The following is a 22,607-nucleotide window of genomic DNA, read 5'->3' as shown; positions in this document are numbered from 1 at the left end:
GAACAGCTATAGGTCCCCACAACATGAGTAATACCTGTACGCACACACACACACACACACACACACACACACACACACACACACACACACACACACACACACACACACACACACACACACACAGTTGTGTTTACAGAGCTCAGGAAACACAGGTCATGTTAAACAAGGAGCTCAGGACACATTTCACTGACACACTATCTGCCATCACTGAGCAGTGTGTGCGTGTGTGTGTGTGTGTGTGTGTGTGTGTGTGTGTGTGAGAGTGTCTCTACACACGTGTGTCTTACATCTTAGTGAAGAATATCAGTCAAAGTTTAAGATAAGAAATGAATTTAAATCCAGCCAGAGGGTCACAACTGTTTTACATAGAGGATTAATGTTTTTTTGTGTGTGCCGCACTCCCCCTTGTGGTTATATGATGTATCACATAGGAGCCACTCAGTCGAATGCAACATCACATGTATAAGGGAAAAGCATATTTGTCAAATTCATTCATTCATTGCCTTCTGTTTTGTCATACAGATGAGCGTTGTGGGGGAGCATGTTTAAGTGTAACACCGCAGCAAAACAGAGGGAGATCACTGCTGCTCGGGTCAATGTGTACGTTTATATGTGGTCCTTTGCACAATCACAATAATATTACAGGGGGAAACTGAAGATAATCATCTCCTGACGAATATTGAATTCTCTGCGCAGTAATGCTGCAACTTCATCCACGGGATCACTGTCAAAAGGACATGGTAGTGAAAATAGTCGCCACCTAATATAACTTCTAATGTAGACGGCAAAACTATACTACGCCAAAACTCTGCTGACTGAATGAATGAGGAAATCAAATACCGTGTGTGTCTGAAAGAGGGCGGAGACAGAGATAAACTCGAGGTTTGTTGAGAAAAGTTCATAGAGCATGTTACCATGGTAACTGACCGAGAGCTTAAGTTACCTCTCTCTGTGAAACAGGGTAGAGTTACTCCTCTTTCTCTGGTTTGACTTAACCTCCCTTTGTGAAAAGGAAAACTCAGTTTCCCTCATTTCAGGGTTAACAGACTCAGAGTTTTCACTAAACCTGCTTTGTGGGCAGGCAGACTTGTACACTGCGATCTACAAATACAGTGGTATGCAAAGGTTTGAGCACCCCTGTACATTGTCATGATTTTCCTTTATAAATCATTGGTTGTTTGAATAAGACATTTCAGTTAAATATATCATATAGGAGACAAACACAGTGATATTTGAGAAGTGAAATGAAGTTTATATGATTTACAGAAAGTGTGCAAGAATTATTTAAACAAAATTAGGCATGTGCATACATGTATGCACCCTTTTCATTTTATTGATTTCAATACCTTTAGCACTAATTATTGGAATTCAAAATTGGTTTGGTAACCTCAGTGACCCTTGACCTCCATACACAGGTGAATCCAATCATGAGAAAGAGTATTTAAGGAGGTCAATTGTAAGTGTTTCTACTCTTTGCATCTTCTCTGAAGAGTGGCAACATGGGAGCCTCAAAACAACTCTCAAATGACCTGAAAACAATGATTGTTCAACATCATGGTTTAGAGGAAGGATACAGAAAACTATCTCAGAGATTTAAGCTCTCAGTTTTAACTGTGAGGAACATTGTGAGGAATTGGAAGACCACAGGCACAGTTCTAGTTAAGGCCTGAAGTGGCAGACCAAGAAAAATCTCAGATAATCAGAGGCAAAGGATGGTGAGAACAGTCACAGTCAACCCACAGACCAGCTCCAAAGACCTACAACATCATCTTGCTGCAGATGGTGTCACTGTGCATCGTTCAACTATTCAGCGCACTTTACACAAGGAGATGCTGTATGGAAGAGTAATGCAGAAAAAGCCTTTTCTCTGCACCCACCACAAACAGAGTCGCTTGAGTTATGCTAAAGCACATTTGGACAAGCCAGCTTCATTTTGAAATAAAGTGCTGTGGACTGAAACTATAATAGAGTTATTTGGGCAAAACAAGGGGCGTTATGCATGGTGGAAAAAGAACACAGCATTCCAAGAAAAACAAATTTGGTGGTGGTTCCATCATGCTGTGGGGCTGTGTGGTCAGTGCAGGGACTGGGAATCTTGTTAAAGTTGAGGGTCACATGGATTCCACTCAATATCAGCAGATTCTGGAGAAAAATGTCCAGGAATCAGTGACAAAGTTGAAGTTGTGTCGGGGCTGGATCTTTCAACAAGACAACGACCCTAAACACTGCTCAAAATCTACTAAGGCATTCATGCAGAGGAACAAATACAACGTTCTGGAATGGCCATCTCAGTCCCCAGACCTGAATATTATTGAACATTTGTGGTGTGATTTAAAGCGGACTGTCCATGCTCAGAAACCATCAAACCTGACTGAACTGGAGATGTTTTGTAAAGAAGAATGGTCCAAAATACCTTCAGCCAGAATCCAGACTCTATAGGAAGCTACAGGTAGCGTTTAGAGCAAGGGTCTCAAACTCAAATGACCTGGGGGCCAATGCACATCTTTTGTGGTCAAGAGGGGGCCAGCCGACAAAAAGTGAAAATAAAACAACAACTGTTTATGTTTATTATGATGCAAACTGATATTTATTTCAAATTACATAAATAATAGTGTGGACAACTGTAATTAAAATACGTACCACTGCCATTCGTGGCTTTGGCCCTAACAAGCCTATTTCAATTTTTTTTTTTTTTTTTTTAATTGAATGTTGTATATGATACATTTAATAATGGGATGATTATGACCAAATATCTTATTATTAATGTAACATTGCTATCAATTGGGGGGCCACATGTGGCCCCCGAGCCGCCAGTTTGAGACCCCTGTTTTAGAGGCTGTTATTTCTGCAAAAGGAGGATGCACAAACTGTTTCTTTTGTGGTGTCTAAACTAATGCACATGCCTCATTTTGTTTAAATAATTATTGCACACTTTCTGTAAATCATATAAACTTTATTTCACTTCTCAAATATCACTGTGCTTGTCTCCTATATGATATATTCAACTGAAATTTCTTATCCGAACGAGCAATAATTTATAAAGTAAAATCGTCATTTACAGAGGTGCCCAAACTTTTGCATACCACTGTATGTGTGGGATTGATAAAACTTTCCTGCAAAATTATATTTAGTACAATATGAGAGAATTCTTCTGTGAAAAATGACTATATAGTGGCTTTAGTTATGGCTTTTTATGAAGAAAACAAGTGTCCTTTTCGTCATTAAACAGATCAACAATGGAGTCACCAAAAAGAAAAACTGAGTTATGAATTTGCAATGCTGTCATTGTATAATTTCAACTGTGTGTAATTATCTTACTATGTTTCACTTGTGCTCTATTTCATGGTTCGAATCTGAGTATTTATGTAGATCTTTCCACCTTTAAATGTACACTATATGTTACCAACACCTCTGTGACCTCTGACCTTCTGACCATTACTGTCTCATCAGGTCAGTTAGCATGTTGTCAGCATCTGTAGTTAATTTGTTACAATCCAAAAATGCAGGTGATTTGTACCTTAAAAACTAATAATCATGTGGCATTTAGCAAATCATTATGCTAAATATATATTTTTCTTACAATGAGATGGATAAATAAATAAAAATAAAATAACAATAAAAAAATCTAATCTAAGACTTGACAGTATTGTACATATTAGAAAACAGAACTATAGGTTACCAGAGTATTCTTACCTTCGATTGTAAGATAATAATGGAGGGTCTGGGGATTTGAGGATATTTCAGCTCCAGTTCTGGGCCACACTCCAGCTCCAGCTCTTCATCCTCAGAGCTAAGGGACAGACTACGGCCGGGTGTGGATGACTCAAAGCACGGCTCATCCTCCTGGTTCTGCTCAGTGCCGGTTCCATTGACTTCTCTGGGTTTGGTGGAATTTGAGGTGGAGACACAGCTGACCGTCCTGTGAGGCTGCTCGTGCTCCTGCGTGTCGTCTGCTGCCAGAGCTTTAGGCTGGGAAATAACTGCATCTGCTGTCCCTGCTCCATGGGTGTTTCTGCTTTGTCTGGAGTCGTTTGGCTCCTGAGGAGGAGCAGGATCAGGGTTGACATCAGACGGATGACCAAAACAATGACCCAGGGCTGAGCAGGGTAGTCCATGCATGCTGGTGGGTGTACAGGTTAGCAAAAGAGACACTATAACAACTCCTAACTGTGTTGACATAGGTGGATGTGAGGTTTCCTCAGTTAGGAGGCAATCTTATCATATTATACTGAAATCATGAAACAGTCCACATTTTCAGTACATGAGACAGAGCTAACACTTCCACCGAGAGATATAAATATCTGTATCCACAGAAGGGAGTCATAATAACAATAATTATGAGTAGTTGTGCCTCATTTCCGGATATCGTCTCGCAGCATTAATTGTCCACTTGTCCAGCAACAGCTATACCTTAAGACGTGCAGTCATCACATCTTTCTCTGAAAACAGAATCCCATCAGGCTGCTCCTGTAAAGCTCCATGCACTCCAGTTCAGATGAGGGCTCGTCCGTTCTCCCTTTCTTATCATCTCTTCTCTGTGTTTTGTGCTGGGTGTCTGGTTACCTGTGGAGGTAGTCCCTGGTCTGTTGTGGGTTCAGACACTGGCGTTGAGCTCCGGTTACCATCTGATGCGGGGTCAGTTACTTATATACACTTGCTGTACAACCCTATTAGCACTATTAATTAATGCAGTGGTCCTCAGCACACAGCAGCGGGGTCCGACTGTGAAAACAGTCCAGAAGCATCCTACAAAATCATCATGATATTCAACCAGGGGCCACTTTATTACGTACACCTCTTGTTTGTTTTATTTTATTTTGCAAGAAAAGGGTGCTATTCACTCGTGAAAAGACCAGAATATACCACACACAGGTACCACTCCTGCTCTATATGAGGGCTGAACCATTTTCAATTTTGCGATTATTTTCAGGATATGAGAGGATTGGTGATTTTGGATGAATTGTTCAGCCCTATTATATTTTATTGATTTGTTTTTACAAAACGCTTTCGAGTCAAAACATTTTTTTAGCATAGCATTTTGTCATCAAAAATGATTTAGATTACTTGTCAATCAGCTAATTTATTGTCAAATTTTTCATATTATAATTCATATTAATTCAATATGAATTATATATAAATCTGAGGCCTGCAGAAGTACTAAACCAAAAAGAAACAAAAACATGTCTCCCCTGTTGAAGTATGACAAAATAAACAACAGATTTGTCCCCTGAATATGTAGGATATTATTGTAGACAAAAATGAACATAAAAACTGAGAAACTGAACGACTGAATGAACTCATCTGATCACAGCACAGTGGCCACAGTGTGAAAAGGTTACTGGAGTGTTACAGCTGGCTGAACACGAGAGTTCAAGTTACAGGCAAACGCTGTAAGTGATAGGCCTCGACTGAGAAAGAGAAAGGAGGAGACAGAAAGAGAGAGGGACAGAGACGCTAACATTATTTCCTTCATTCATTTCAATTATTCTATTACTATTTTACTTTACTCAATTCCTTGTTTTTCTCCTCCTCTCAATATGATTTACCTCATTTCTATAGATCTAATAAAACATTCATACAATCACATAAAGCAGACTTGCATCTATATTAATTCAGCCTGGTAAATATGTCATTTATATACAATAGATTGTCATTGCACTGGGAAACACTACGACAAAGCCATCCAGTTAGCAGCTTAAAAACACTCACACAATCATTTTAAATCACTGAAATGCAGATTAGAAATAAGAATAAACGAGATGTCCATGATTTGAATGATTTCACACAATATGACAAACAGTTCAGTTCTTTGAGTCTGTATTTGTCTTTCTGTTGTGAAGCTTGGTTTCTCTCTGGCGGCCATCAATGTGTACTGCAGGGACTCAGATGTAATTGAATATTCCTCCCCCGGGGGGGGGGGGGGGGGGACACACACATTTAAGAACGACAAAAAAAGACAGTTACTTTTATAAATTAATTTTACAATGACACCAATAAACACGTGTTAAATAGATTATGTCAGCGATTATATTGTGACGTTTTTGCCACAAAATAATGTATTATCAATACCCGTGAGTGACGTCACAGGAGCGTCAGAGCCGCTGGTAAATTGGAACAATCCCGTCAAGTCAGCAAGAACACACCGGGACTCTTTCTGTTTCACCTGCAAAATAAAGCGTGGCTTCAATCTGATATTACATCGGATATGTTCAGGCAGACTCTACATACTTTAAATGCAGAAAATGGATTTAATCACAGACATAACCAACCCGTCTGCACGGATCTCTTTTGAAACCACACAGACGTACATCTGTGGCACAGACTTTAAACACGGATGGAGGTAAAATGGAGGTGCACACAAAACACTATTTTTGAAAACATTTTCAAAATGTCACCCTTGCCTTTTTTGACTCTGGGAAAGCAATGACGTCATTATCCCACCTCACATTTGCTGTCACATGTCTTCATCATCTTCCTCTTCCTGTCTTTGGTCTGTTTCTGTGATTGTACACATTATAATGTTTACTTTGTCCACAAACTAATGTCATGTTTTTTTTTTTTCAAGTATGTACACAGCATGCACACGTTAAAAAACACATGCTACACATCTCCTTCACTGTTTCTGGTGCTGTTACAGTGCCAGAGTACAAAAGTCTTTAAGGATGAAAAAGAGAAAAAAAAATAGTATAAAGCAGGGGTCTCAAACTCAAATGACCTGGGGGCCAATGCGCATCTATTGTGGTCAACAGGGGGCCGGCCTGGAGAACAAAAAGTTCAACTGTTCACAATATTGCATCATGATATCACACTGGTATTAATAATACTATTTATGATGCAAAAATAATGTATTAATATCAGTGTGCGAAATACCCATTAATAATCGGGGGGGGGGGGGGGGGGGGGGGTCTTATTTTTCAGTTATATTGTAACATGGTTAGACCCCCCTCAAATTTTGCATTTGAGGCTTTCAGGGGGTCTCGAATGTTAATCAGGGGGGTCAAGCCCCCCCCCCCCAGATCCCCCTGTATTTCGCACAGTGATTAATATCAAAATTAGACATGTATTTTATATTATATAAATAATAGTGTGGTCAACTGTAATTAAAATAGTCACATTTCTACTGGCAGTTTCAACGTGGGCTCGGATGCGTTGCTTTATTTTGAAAACGTCAACCGGAAGTGGTTGCAGATCGTGTCCAGTGTGAGCTTGACGGCAGCCTGGATCCGCGCACTGACAGGGAGGATAATCGCAGGTGGTCAGATTGGTTACAATCTGCAGGCTCGAGGCGGCAGAAGCAGGTGTTCGTCTGTGTGTGTTTGAGCTGAGCTTTAATCGGACGCTGTGACATCACACACTCTTCTCTCGTGGATCCACACTGTGCCGTTTTCTTTCTTCTCCTCTTCCGCGATGCGCTCCCGTGTTTGGTTCGTCGCCAGTTGCGCTCTCATCCTGTGCGCGCTGCTGCTGCTGCTGATGGACGGAGCCACAGGACAGAGAGCGTGCAGTGAGGTGAGACACAGATGACCGGTGTGAACATGGAGGATCTGCACACAGCAGGGCTTCACTTTGAAACAAACACTCATTGTGATGCTGCTGGTGCTGCTGCTGCTGATGTGGTCACACACTCGGTGTCCCTAATACATGGGATTTAAAATGATAAAATAACCGACTCATTTCCGGGTTGGGTCACGGTGTCATGATCAGGTTTAGCATCACAGCTGGAAAAGCGTGAACAACATGGAGGCGCATCAATCTCTATTATTGTCTGGTTTCAATTCTCATCTAGATAGCTAGACTGATAAATCAGTCGACTGATTTATCAGGCCGATATTCTTTTTTATCAGATAATTATTTTCTTTTGTTTGTAATGTAAGAACAATGCAGTTTCTACCTAATGGTGCAGTTCAGTATGTTACACAATGTAACCGTGTCATACTCTGTATCACTCTTGGTCAGAATATTGGATAGAAATGGATATTGTGATCAAAACACCTGAAATATCACACTGTCAGGCTAAAAGATATTATCAACATATTATGATGCCAAGGTCCACTGATGACTAATGACTGAAACAACAGGCAGAACAAGCTGCTGTCTTATATATTTTGCATCTGCTGTGACATGAGTATGAACACGTACTGTTAATTTCACCACAGAGAGACCAAATGACCTCTCCAGTTAAGTGCAGCTTAAAAAATATACACATCAGTATCGGTTATTGACCGCATCCCCAATATATCGGAATATCAGCAGAAAGTCCAATATTGGGAATCCCTAGTAAAAGTGTGAATAAAAAGCAGTAATAGCATTTAACTGAGTCATGAGTCAAAGGTGCTGTTAACAGATTAAAGGTGCATTATGTATGTTTTTTGGTTTCTGTAGCACTTTGAGATAACTTTATGAAAAGTGCTTTACAAATAAAATTTATTATTATTATTATTATTATTATAAATCTAAAGCAACTGGCCATAAAAATCCTCCTAATATGTCACAGAGACTCAGGAATAATATTCATATAACAAACTAAACTCACCAACAACAACAGTACAGACAAAATAATTGCATTAAAAAAAATATTTTGCAGACTGAAAATCATGTTTATGTTTTGAAATCATGTTTTGGCGTCATGTGGCGCCACCTACCGCCGTCTACCAATCATTGCAGTCAGTAGAGTCTCAGCTGCCGAGCAACCACGGGTTGCCAGTTACGTCAGAAAACGAAACCTAAAAGACCTCGGTATTTTGAATAGTAACTGTTTTTGGCCACATTCTTACATATGGCACCTTTAAGCTTAAGAAGCTTGCGTACCACTTGTGGTACACGTACCACAGATTGAGAACCACGGATAAAGAACTGGGAACATGTTCACATTTAAAAAGCAGAGAGATCTGAGAGCTTGTTTTAATTATTAAAAATAAATGCTGCTGATACTTGGGTGGAAGTTGCCTGGCTGGAGTTCACAGTGGGATAATGGTGGTTAAGAGATGCTCCATCCACGTTCAGGACATAGACTTTATGCACTTTGTTGTGAATAAATAGAGAAATCCTGCACTTTGAACTCGTCACGCACATTTTTAGTTTTTAGTTTTCTTCAGTTAGACAGATATCGTGACGTATCGTTATATTATTGGTATCGCGGACCATGTGTTGCGTATCGTGAGGTACCCTGTGATTCCCGCCCCTGTATATCATATATTAGCCATTAGCTTAGCTGCCCTCTTAAGATGGTCATTGGCCATGGAATAAGTCTTGTAGCCTCTGTTCTCATCACACTCCTCATGCTCTTAGCTGCTCAGACCGTTATCAGTTTCCGGCATGAAATGGCCTTTTCCTTCCCTCTGCTCTGGCTCAGCTCAGTTCAACACCTCCTCAGCACAGACACACAGTCCCAAGATAGAGGAGCAACATTCCTCTCTTATTATTGGCTCAATCCCTGTTTTCACACAGAGAATGAGATTAACTGCAGCAGCCCCCCCCCCCCCATGCTGCTAAATTACTCTGTGTATGGCTGTAGCAGCTATAATGCTCTTCTCTGAGACGACTGCATATGACATCACAGCTGATGTGTTGGTTTAAAGGTGCATTATGTCATAAATCTAAAGCAACTGGCCATAAAATCCTCCTAATATGTCACAGAGACTCAGGAATAATATTCATATAACAAACTGAACTCACCAACAACAACAGTACAGACAAAATATTTGCATTAAAAAAAATATTTTGCAGACTTCAAATCAAGTTTGTTTTGAAATCATGTTTTGGCTTCATGTGGCGCCACCTACCGCCGTCTACCAATCATTGCAGTCAGTAGAGTCTCAGCTGCCGAGCAACCACGGGTTGCCAGTTAGGTCAGAAAACGAAACCTAAAAGACCTCGGTATTTTGAATTTGAATGTAAGAACCGTTTTTGGCCACATTCTTACATATGGCACCTTTAAATGACAGCCCGATTTAAAGGCATTGTTTACTGTTCAGTGTCATTTTCTGTGGGTGTCACTGAAGAATTGTGAACCTTTTGGTACAAATGTCCTCAGATTACAATCCTATTCTTTGTAGATTTCTTATTTCACTACAGATAATCTTCAAGTCAAAATTGCAAATTGAGACAATCACGAATGCTGCAATTGAATAGTTTAATTTCTGACAGGTCTGTGGCAGTTAAATTGCAAAGACCAATCACACGTGAAACTGTTAACTTGCAGCAAAATAGTTGGCGATTAATTTAGTAATTGAATAATAATGGAATAATAGTTGCAGCCCTAGATGTAAACTCTGTGTTTGAGTTACAGTTATTACATTGCTAATTGTGTCATTTACAATTGTCAGATAATCACATGCTTTGTCAATAGTGTGACCGGGCTTTTATCACTCGACCCGCAGACGCCAGAGAAAATCATTGCACACACACAACATGCCTGCATGTTCTCTGATGTTAAAATCTGGTTTGGCTCAATCGGCAAACAAGGCCACTGTTCTGTTTATGGTGCGGAAGAGACTAATGGTTTTCACTGTGGACCAAAGATAGATTATAGACACGAGAGTGAACCACTGTCCTGTTACATTCAATAATAATCAAGTCTTCTGAGTGTTTCCTGCTGAAATCATGAAGACAACGTGACAACAATGCTGCCATAGCCCCCAGTCACTGTTGCCGTGGAGATGGTATGTTGTGTATCCAGGGTGGAGAAGTGGTTGTGGCTTTAGAGATCACACTGGTCATCGTTAAAGGGATGGTTCAGGGTTTTTCATACAAGGGTGTATGAGGGAGCAAGATTTAAACGTTCATGTGTTTCCTCCTCCCAAATCCAGAAGTCTTTTTGTCTGATGTAGATGTGCAATACATTTTCTCTATAATGCAAAATAAATAATCAGAAAAAGGGTGAGCCTTTTAGCAGTTTATAGCAGCTTATTCAGCCGACTGTTTTTTTTAGTCATAAGTGATATCAGAGGATCTTGGTGTGTTTTAAAGCCAATATTGACTACACACCAATAACATGGTAATAATATCATTCATCCCTACATAGAACCTACTAGGTTATTATGGAGAAGGTCAGCTGATGTTATAAATGGTGCTTTCAAAAACCTGCTTCCCCTGAAATGCTGAATGTAAACCTGCAACTAATGATTGTTTTCATTAGCGATTAATCTGTTGATTTCTTGAACAATCAAGTACTTGTTTGGTCCAGAACATTTCAGAAAATTATTTACCAAAACCCAGAAATGATGATGTTCTCAAATATCTTGTTTTGTCCACAAACCAAAATGATGAATTTTTATTCATTTCTTTGTTACATGGAGCAAAGGAACCAGAAAATATTCACATTTAAGAAGCTGAAAAATCACAAGTTCACTAAAACCGATTAATGGATTATCAAAATAATTTACAATAATTCAGTAATCAATTTATTATCGATTAATCAAATAATAGCTGAACGTATTCCAAATGTAGGGTAATCATTTTATCAATGTTTTTTAGTTTAGTCTTAGCTTTACATACAGTACTGTGCACAATCTGAGGCAGAAGCATGTCATTATTTCCCAAGTTTGTTATTATATTATAACCAGAAAACACAGTAAATATGTATACACTTTTGAAAAACACATCAGAAAAAACAGCTTCTGTAAGCTCTGAAGTGTCAAGTATTCAGTGTCACCTCCATCTGACTCGATCTCACCTTACACCTGTCGCTGTTCTACCAATGTTATGTCTCTACAATGGCTGCTGTAGAAGGTTAATAATGCCAGGTTTTTTCAAGACATGCACATGTTACATGAGATTAACTCGTTGGTAATGTTCCAACACATTATTCCATATGGGCAGCTTATGGCCAAGTGGAAGGGAATTGGGCATGTAATCGGAGGGTTTGCTGGTTCAAATCCCTTGATGGGTTTAGCAAAATTCCACTCAGATAAGTGCTGCCCACTGCTCCTGTCCTGGCTTGTGTGATCACTCCTGATTTGTTAATGACAAAATGTATGGGTTAAATGCAGAGTCAAGGTCATCTGTGTCCAAATAAAAATCGTAACTTTGCACCAGCAAGGCCACTCTTACAAAAAAAAAAACAGTATCAAACTAGATAATCAACACGTTTCAGTTTCATCAAAATAGCTCAAGATGTGCAAGAATGCCAATGCAGGACATATTGGGTGAATTCCAATTCCTTTGCTTAACCCTCAATCTCAAAAATGTGCTCCCTCTAGTGCAAGTGCTGTCCCAATTCTCAGGAAAATTAAGTCGAGGGCCGAGTTTAAAGGCTGTATCGCCCTCAATATTGAGATTTTCCCGAGACCACCCTTGGAACTAAGGGCTACCCAGAATGCATTGCGTGTTTTCACATAAGAAACATGGAGTCGAAAGCAGCAACAAAGTATTTTCTTTGTTAATAGAGATATAAAAATGATGAAAACCATTGTATTATCTTAGTTTAGGCCCATATTATAGATTACTGACGTCATTGTTGCGTAACATTTATTTTTATTTTACGATCTTTTGTCAATAGCCGGCCGGTGCGCACACGCGATCGTTTGCTATGGTTTACTTTTCAATAAGCCGTGGTGTGTGGTAACTGTCAGCTGAACATGTCCGTGGTTGTGGTATTTATATGAGTATCATCTTATAACTAACTGACAACCTAATAACTTGACTGACAAACGGATCGTAATAAATAATCCTGACGTAAATGTGTTCTTCTTCTTCTTTTTTGGAGTTGACAGACTGGACACAGCTATCATGTTATTCTGCCCCCTACAGTCTGAAGACGTATCTGCATTTAAGGGGTGTCCTATTTCTAAGTGACAAAATAACCCTCAACACTTGGTTTTGAGGGCCAGTTAAGATTAAGGGTTGAGCTTGAGGGTTAAGATTGAGGGTTAAGAGGAATTGGAATTGGCCCATTAATTATTCCATATGCTTACATGATTTTGTTAGTCTAACTAAAATGTAATGCATTATTAGCGGAATACTGCAGCATGTCCTTAAAAAAGACAAACCATTCCCAAACAGAACCAGATGTGACCGAGGGAGCTGTAGCGTCGTTCGCTTCTTCTTTGGCAGGAATGCATCCTGTTCCCTGCGGTCAGACTTGTACTGCCAGATATGGGGAAGTCAGATACTACAGGACCCTGATGTACGAGTATACCAGGGTCTGTGATATGCGAGCCGCCCTCCACAAAAACCCAACATTCCCGTTTAATTTCAGACTGTGTTGCTCATACAGTAGCTCTATCTACCTCAATCAGCTTATCATCCACAATGACATGACTCATCAGGGTGGAGGCCTTTTGTTATTTCATTTGACCTTTGATTTTGTTCAAGATTGTTGTGGTTTGTGGTTGATTTCTAACTCACGTTTTCTTTTGTGTGTGTGTGTGTGTGTGTGCGTGTGTGTGTATAATTGGCAGACGGACTACTACTACGAGTACACAGAATGCGACAGTACTGGATCTCGGTGGAGAGTGGCCATCCCACACAGAGCCGGTGCCTGCACTGGACTTCCTGAGCCCGTACACGGCACAGAGTGCAGTGAGTACATGTCCATGTCGATGTGCGTCCCTCACCTTATCGTCAGCCAGGAATTTCCACCACTTCATCGCATACTGACTGACCCTGTTTGGAAAGCCTCAAAACCAAGCACAGTGTAAAAGCCACAGGACAATAACCTCAGAGGGGGAAAAAAAGCCCAAAAATGCTGTCCCTTAATTGCTTTTCTGCTGCTTTTACTGCTTCAGCCGCCTCATTATCTCACCATGTTGTTGCTAAAAATACTTTCTAATAACGTCGAGTGGGAGTTTCAATGAGTGGTCACAGATGGTTTTTAAGACTTGGTTCTTTTATTGCTAATGTTTTGTTCTTGAAATAGATCTGCTAAATGCAAGGTGATTAGGTCAGACCAATTAGTTGTTTGGAAGTCACAGATCAAAATTTGAAATCATTAGCAAAATTTCAAAGGTTAGTGATATTTTTGATCATTGTAATACATGCAAACATCTCAGTGACTTAATATTTTTTATGGGAATCTTGTGTGTTAAAGCGGCCATAGAGTAGACACATATGTGACCCGCCACGGCCAAAGAGGGCGCAAGTCGGCCAAAACGAGTAAAACATGGAAAAAGTTTTTTTTTCAAAATGAGGGATTTTTTGCTTTGTATTTGAATTCAGGTTGTTTGATCACTGTGAATCATTCCTAGTTTGGGTGTGGCGATCTCACATTCCATCTGCGTCATTACCTTGTTTATGAAGCCCTGAAGGTTCAAAACAAAGTTCAGCCACTGCTGAGAATGCTGTGTTTATTGTAATCTCGGGGCTCAACGAGATCTCTGAAAATCCCGCAATAGTTACGTAAACACCGGTTCTCCTGAACAGCCGATCGTCCTGCTCCGGGCACTAGTCCGGGCACATCCGGTTGGCTTAGATGACTATCCTCGGCGACTACTTCTTCTGTTGTCTCAATGTTTTTTCTGCTTGGTGAGCGGGGCTACTGGTGGGGCAGACACTCGGTTCACGCACGCGCACCCAACACGATCTTTGCACACAGTCTCAAATTTTGCACGCAGTTCCAAAATCTGGGGTGCACACACAGAAGATTGATGACGCAAATCACATCAGACAATGTTGGCTGTGCACGGACGTATAGAATAAGAATAAGTGCATTTACAGATTTTCTAGTTTTTGTCTTGTTGTTTTCAGTGACATCTTACTGGCAGTAAAACGTTTGTGGTTACAGAGGGTGACCACAAAGATTTGTTAGATGTCTCTGGAACAGGTTCACCCTGCTCTGTCTGCTTAGCCTATGGTTCAATTCATGTTATCACGGGTGGAATCTGTGTGTGAGGTAATTGTACAGCTGGAAAGGTCACAAAGTCACTCACACTCACATGCACAAGTGTTTTCTTACTGAATGTTAATTGAAACCTATGGAAGAAGTGTTTGAATCTGAACATCAGGCTGATTTAGGGCTGCAACGATTAACCAATCACTAATTAATAAACGAATTGTCAGTTATTTTGATAATCCATTGATAATTAAAACCAGTTCTCAGATTGTTCAGCTTCTTAAATATGATTTGTTTTCTGGTTTCTTTGCTCTCTTTAACAAATAAATCCTTAAAACAAAGTAATTGAAGCATTGAGAACATCATTTTGAGGTTATAAAAACATTGTTTTTATCATTTTCTGATGCTTTGTGGACCAAATGATCAAATGCAGCCCTACTCTAATTATAATAACGGATTATTATGAACTAAGTAGTTTGGATGGATAAATGTTAATATACAGTAAGACCACACTGCTTGTTGCTTTGCGTTGCATTCCAGTTTGACAAGGACAAAACAATCACCTAACACCTTTTGTTATTTTGGCATTTTTCTGTTTCCTTCTTCCTGTTTAAATTAACACAAAAAGCACAAAAGAAGAAAAGCAGGACTCCGTCTCTGAAGCAACCTCCCACTTCACCTAAACGTATTTATAGAATCCCTTTAGTGCAAAATGGCAACAATAATCCACATCATCCAGTTATTATGAAACAAATCAGAACGTTATTACTTATTGACGTTCATACATTTCATGTTTGTTGCCTGCATATTTAGTTTATACATTATTTTTATTTAAAATCTATAAATGCAGGCACAAAATGCAGATTGGAGATACAATCCATACAATTGTTTATTTAAGTTAAACAGTTGTATATACCACAGATTATTAGACTGTTGATTATTTGATATTACCAGATGGAGGAATTAAAATTAATTCGCCAAAATAAAATCAGTGTCATATCCACTATTGGCTACATTTTCCATAGTAAAACTCACATCAATCGACCTCTGTATACAACACAGAAGACATAAACTACACCTTCGAATCCGTACCATGTGCAATATCACCAGTATAATTTAGAAAAGTGCAATATTTCTGTGCAATTTCCTGGTAATCTTGACACCTTAAATACAGTGCTCATAAGTTTACATACCCTGGCAGAATGTACGATTTCTTGGCCATTTTTCAGAGAATATGAATAATAACACAAAAACGTTAGTGGTTGGCATTCATCTTGCAATTATTTCCTGTGCCTTTGTAGCTCACACATCCAAAAACATCAGCGATCCACCACCGTGTTTCACAGGAGGAATGGTGCACCTTTCATCATAGGCCTTGTTGACTCCTCTCCAAATGTAGTGTTTATGGTCGTGGTAAAGAGGTCCAATTTTGGTCTCATCACTCCAAATGACTTTGTGCCAGAAGGTTTGAGGCTCGTCTCTGAGCTGTTTGGTGTATTGTCAGTGGAATACTTTGTGACATTTGTGTAGTAATGGCTTTGTTCTGGCAACTCGACCATGCAGTCCATCTTTGTGCAAGTGCTTCCTTATATCTGGAAACAGCCACACCACATTTTTTCAGAGAGTCCTGTATTTCACCTGAAGTTATTTATGGGTTTTTCTTTGCATCCCGAACAAGAGCAGTGGGTTATTTGTGGCAGTTGTGGCTGAATTTTTAGTTGGTCTACCTGACCGTGGTTTGGTTTCAACAGAACTCCTAATTTTCCACTTCTTAATTAGAGTTTGAACACTGCTGATTGGAATTCTCAATTCCTTTGATAATTTATTATATCCCTTTCCTGTTTTATAGAGTTCAACTAACTTTTCCTGCAGATCCTTTGATCCAATTCTTTTGCTTTCCCCATGACTTAGAATCCAAAAAACGTCAGTGCAGCACTGAATGAAAGATGCCAGGGTCTGTCAGGAGTCCAGAAACTCATTGACCTTTGATTCACACCCACTAATTTATTAATAATAACAATAATAATAATAATAATAGCCATTCAAACCCGTTTGTGTCAAATTGTGTGCATGTTATAAGGCCAAATCACCAGGGTATGTAAACTTTTGATCAGGGTCATTTGGATAGTTAGTGTTGTCATTATGGTTTAAAAACAGTCGTTTGACAATAAATGGATTCAGCCAACCACTAACTATGAGTGAAAGAAAAGTTTTTGTGTTATCATTCATATTCTCTGAAAAATGGCCAAGAAATCATAAATTCTGCCAGGGTATATAAACTTATGAGTACAACTGTAAACTTACAGCTCTAAATATTTGATTATGTACTATATTCTGTTGCGATTCTTTTTTTTTTTTATTTAGTATATTCAATGACATGAAAATGCGTATTAATTATTCATTACCTTTACCTTGACATCAAGGCTTTATATATATATATATATACATATATATACATATATGTGTATATATATATATATATATATATATATATATATATATAAAGCCTTAAAGTTAAAATGCTATATTTGCGGAATAAAAATCAACACATTTTGATGTAATGGCTTGTGAAACCTTACAATATGAGATGTGTAATTGATTGTATCATATCAGCTCTGACAGATTATTCTAAAGATGCGTGCATTCTACATACATCGGATCCATATTGTTGTGGATGTTGTTTTTCTAAGAAAAAATAAATAAAAATACTACCGGCAGAGAGTTTGAGCTCTCTATCAAAAACAAACACACCCAAAAAAGAATGCTGCCTCCAACAAAACTTCTTTGTCCTCCCTCGAGGACGAACAAAAACTCCAGTAGCAGAGGACCTGAGTGATGAGACTGGAGGGATAATACATGAAGCTTCTGTCAACATGAACATGACAACCCTTGAACTACTTGTATGACACAAATAGCTGTGTAGACATTTCTTCTTTTCACTGGTGGCTTTAAAGCACGCTGAGGCATCATAATGGCATTTGAGCAAAGCAGACTGAGTGTGAGGAAAAGCTGGCAGATCCAGAAAAGCACATTAGCTGTGCAGAGACACACACGTTGTGTAACAGGAAAAAAAAGGATTAAATTCCTCAAAGTGAAAGATCACGTCTCTTTAGTCAGATCCACTTTCATATTGTAAGCATGTTTTCCCCCCGCTCTCTCTCTCTCTTTCACTCTGCCTTCCAGCCTTTTCATGTAAGTCTGGGGAGTTTCTGGAGATGTCGGCTCAGCAGTGCATGAGGTGTGCTGCAGGAAGCTACTCCCTCGGCAGCGGCGTGCGCTTCGACCAGTGGGATTCCATGCCCAGTGGATTCAGTAGCCTGGCGACCTTCCTGGAAAATGGCCCCCGTGGAGAAAACAGACTCACCTGCAACAAGTACGTGCTTAAGATTCAAGAAAAGCTAAAATACAGATCTAGATAATGAGCTTTGAATGAATATAATGAATTTTATATATTTTTTTCCCTCTCACAGTTCCTCCTGGGTGCCGCAAGGAAACTACCTGGAGTCCAACAGGGACGAATGCACAGTGTCTCTCATCTACGCTGTCCATCTGAAGAAGCAAGGCTCTGTCAGCTTTGAGTACCAGTATCCAGACAACAACCTGCTCTTTGAGTTCTTTGTGAGTTTATAATCTGTCTTTATTCTGCCTTTGTATTTACTTGAATATTGATGTGGTTAAGTAGATACAGAGTATGCGTGGGAATCTTTAGGTAGGTAATGATTACCATTCTTAAACAATTTTATAATTACATCTTAATGCATAAATTATTTTTAAAAACAGTGTATTTAAAGATCCATCATTAAATCCATGTTTTACCGCTTTATCCATGAAGGATTTCCACATCAACATGAAGGGGGAGCTGTGTTAATCTGATCAGATTTTACACTTTAGCTATAGCTTGACGAGGTGATGCACACATTTACACCATGTGATGTTTAACCAGTTTATTGGTTATAGCGTGTTAAACGTAATGACACAGTGACACATATGTTAAATGTCTGTACATTAATACTGAAGCAGTGGCGGCTCCTGAAGAAAATTTCAGGGGGGGCAATATTTTCTGATAATGATTAAGGTGACCCATTCAATAGGTGCATAAAGAAAGACAGTATCAATGTGTTGTTAGGTGATTAACAATCCTCCTTGTGTCCACTAGATGGCAACTTGATAAACAAATATTATTTACATGAATCTAATGTATGATGTAAAATAGCTAAACAGGACACAAGATGTGTCAGGGGCAGCATATTAAGTCAAATATTTATTAAAGCTCATATAGAGTGGTCCTGTTGCACATATATGTGAGTTATGGAGGTCTACTAACATACATTAACTTGTTTTTATGGTCAAAAACCTCCTAGTTGCTGTAAATGAGCCGATAGAAATCCTCTTTTCTGACGCTGTTCCCCAGCCGCGATATTTCAGACTCAACTCCCCGCCGCAGTACCTTTTATGACTTTGACCCGGAGTCAGACCCAGAGTCATAAGACACTGTTGCTCGTGAAACACCTCCACAACGGACGTTATTCTTCTTCTGCGGTTCAATGTACGCAACCGGATGTGCCCGGACTAGTGCCCGGAGCAGGACGATCTGCTGTTCCGCAGAACCACTGTTTATGTAGCCGGACCAGGTTTTTTCAGAGATCTCGCTGAGCCCGAGATTACAATAAAACACAGCGTTCTCAGTAGTGGCTGAAATGTTTGTTTAGAACCTTCAGGGCTTCGTAAACAAGGTAATGACACAGATACACACTAAAAAACAGCATTAATTGAAACTTCCGGTCTTTGTCCGCTTTAACTGACCAAGGATCAAGAGCTTTCACAACCTTTACCAGATACATACAACAAACATATGACAAGATAGTTAAGACAAATTATTAATTAAGTGTAGCCTAAAGGAAAGTGCAGAATTGGATCTTTAGATATGTTGCTAAATGCATCTTAGAATAATACTGTCTTACACAAAACAGTCCAAGCACGTTTGTGCATGCACATAAATCGTCATTAAAAATGCAAAAATAAACTTTTTTAACATGAGAGTCAAGGGAAGAAATGACTTGAATCTAACGATTCTGATTGGACAATGACAGATAATGTCTAGAACACTGATAATAACTACCTTTACTGGCAGAGATGGCTGAATTCCAAAGGATCTTTGGAATTGCTGAGGTAAAAAAATTTCCTGAAGAATCCTGGCATTTTGTTATGTACAGAAGACAATTTAGAAGTCTATTACTTTTATCATTTTCAAAGACAATCTCTGAAGGACAGAGGTCTCAAACGTAGAGTCCCCCAATTGGTCTCATGTGTTTCAATGCGTTTTTAATATTTATTTAAATTTTTACTGTACATACAAACACTGTTCTGTATCAAAACATATCAAAACAAACACTTTTATTTTGAAATGATGTAAAATATCATTACTAATGTCATCATTGCTATATCATGATGACATATTGTGGCCCATATCACCCACCCCCTGCTGAACACCTTTTTTCCCCCACTTATTTTGGGCTCTTTCTCACTTGACTGCAGATGCAGATATTTAACCCAAATTTGAACTGAATGGTTTCACTGAGAGCAGCTTTAACTGCCACTCTCAGGTCAACATTCTCCGTCTCAGCTGTTGTTACAATGTCTCACTGTAACAACAGCTCTTCAGTTGTCTGTTGTAAGCTGACACATGCCGTGACGCATTGTTACAGCGGAGAATAGCAACAACATTATCATTGGCCGCATTCCATATCGTTGTATCCTGCTATTGTGCAGACTGGCTCACTGGCAGAGATTAGTGCTGTGACACTAAAATGGAACTGAGCCATCATGAATAACATTATTTGCACTTGTTTTTTCTATATACGATACACTGTAGATACACTCTAAAATCAAATGTCTTTATGAACTGTATTACAGTACTACCTGGTTTATTTCTTTGGCTTTTTAATTAAGGATATTTACATTTGTTAGAAATAATGAAGTTGACAAGAACTATGGTCAGATTCTTAGGTGTTATTAAGTGGCTTTTTAAAACTATAATTTGTAGATTAATATATTGTTTCCTTAGATCCAGAATGACCAGTGTCAGGAGATGGATCAATCCACTGATGCCAAGTGGCTAAAGCTCACCAATCATGGTGAATGGGCGACACACACTGTAAGTGCAGCACTGTTGAGATGAACACTGTGTGACACCTCTTCCTAAATAGATGTGCTGGCAGCAAGAAATGGGTGTAAACAAGCAGGAAGTCCAGCCACAGTAAGAGGCTGCTGTCACTGAAATTTGATAAATGTTCAGATGGCTTGTTTCCACAGTCTGCAATTTATTTAATGATTTATAGATGTACATATATTAGCAGCATATATTAGTCAGATTTTTTTAGTCATATTTTCAGATTTTTTTAAATTATATTTATAAATTTAACAAATTGAATAAACAATTAGAACTAATACGACTTAATTGTTTATATTTCGTATTCAATTGGCTTTTCATGAAAATGCATTAAATTGAAATTAAATGCTTTAAAATTTATTATTGGCTGACGACTAAATCTAAAGCTGCTATACTTCTATGCTGGTGCCCAAAACAACAACATTTATATGTTCATCTGCTGTGACACTGGTGACATATCATGTATGTTCAAGGTGAACCTGAAATCTGGGACCAACATCCTTTACTGGAGGACAGGCGGTGTCCTGATGGGGACAAAAGTGGTGAAACCTGTCTTGCTGAAAAACATCCAAATAGAAGGTCAGTCTTTTTTTCCATTTATTTTTTAAACTCTCACTTTGTTAAATGAAATAACTTTTTGTTTACTTCTACAAGGAGTCGCCTACACGTCGGAGTGTTTTCTGTGTAAACCGGGGACGTTCAGTCGAGTCCCAGGCTCGTCCACGTGTGAACCCTGCTCTCGGGACACCTTCTCAGGCCACGGGGCCAGCTCCTGCACTCCCTGTAACACCAGCATTCAATATGCAGGTGAGTGAGGACGACTGTTTGAGACGCAAAAGAAGTTATGGACATTTTTAGGCTGCATTTGAAAACGGAATCTTCTGGACTAGCTCCGGATCACACACAAGTGATCTACATCCACTCTAACTTTCTTTGGTATTTTTTGTAGAATATTCAAATATTCTAAACATTGTAATGTAGGAATAGCTAACAAGATGCATTCAAAGGTAAATTTCATCTCTTCTGCAAACTCACATGAAGTCCAATAACTGATGTACTTTTTATGAACAAGCGAGGAATCAAATTATTGAGAAAATAATGAAAATGATAATGAAAAAGAATAATGACCATAAGCTATTTTTAATGCCAAGCTATTACCAGAAACCTGATTTGTTCTACACATGTGCATAGTGTGACTGCTTCCTGTTAATGTAGTATGATAGTTGCAGAATGACTACTAACACTAAAAATTACTTTGAAAAAAGGGTATTTTCAGCACACAAAGATGAACGACCATTCGCTCTTGCATTGACACCTATGGTCGATTTGGTGTTTAATTAACTTTGAGAACCAACAGTGGCAACAATGACAGCCACTGCTCTGCCATGTGGCCCAAGCCAAAATCAGTGGCCATTTTGAAAACCAGGTTGAAATTTTAGGAGTTCATTTATGGCCTAAATTAAAAGACAGTAATCTGGATGTAACCTAAGAGCTGAGAGCTTAAAGAGAGCTGGTCCTGTTTTCAGTCACGTTCGTCAAACTTTAGAAGAAGAACCATGTTTTTTAGTTCAGTGTGCTGTGCTTGTTTGTGCTTGATTTTTGTTTTGGGGCATTATGAATGCTGTTGTATTTTTAAATTATTCATTATTTTTAAAGTCCTTCTGCATT

General features: G+C 39.0%; 1 protein-coding gene across 1 annotated transcript in view; it reads left to right on the top strand.

Moving 5' to 3' along the window:
- Nucleotides 1–7,407: 7,407 nt before the first annotated feature.
- The window catches only part of elapor2a (endosome-lysosome associated apoptosis and autophagy regulator family member 2a), a gene marked incomplete at its 5' end in the record, with an annotated part of 30,727 nt that continues 15,527 nt past the window's right edge, over nucleotides 7,408–22,607 (top strand). The window contains 7 exons of the mRNA XM_083893536.1: nucleotides 7,408–7,509; nucleotides 13,401–13,521; nucleotides 17,954–18,143; nucleotides 18,241–18,388; nucleotides 20,835–20,924; nucleotides 21,413–21,518; nucleotides 21,594–21,746. Coding sequence (XP_083749662.1) covers nucleotides 7,408–7,509; nucleotides 13,401–13,521; nucleotides 17,954–18,143; nucleotides 18,241–18,388; nucleotides 20,835–20,924; nucleotides 21,413–21,518; nucleotides 21,594–21,746 — 910 coding nt within the window. The remainder of the gene's footprint in view (nucleotides 7,510–13,400; nucleotides 13,522–17,953; nucleotides 18,144–18,240; nucleotides 18,389–20,834; nucleotides 20,925–21,412; nucleotides 21,519–21,593; nucleotides 21,747–22,607) is intronic.

The sequence above is a fragment of the Microchirus variegatus genome (genome assembly GCF_963457635.1).
Source record: "Microchirus variegatus genome assembly, chromosome: 8".
Lineage (NCBI taxonomy): Eukaryota > Metazoa > Chordata > Actinopteri > Pleuronectiformes > Soleidae > Microchirus > Microchirus variegatus.
This window is presented reverse-complemented; position numbering and strand designations above follow the sequence as displayed.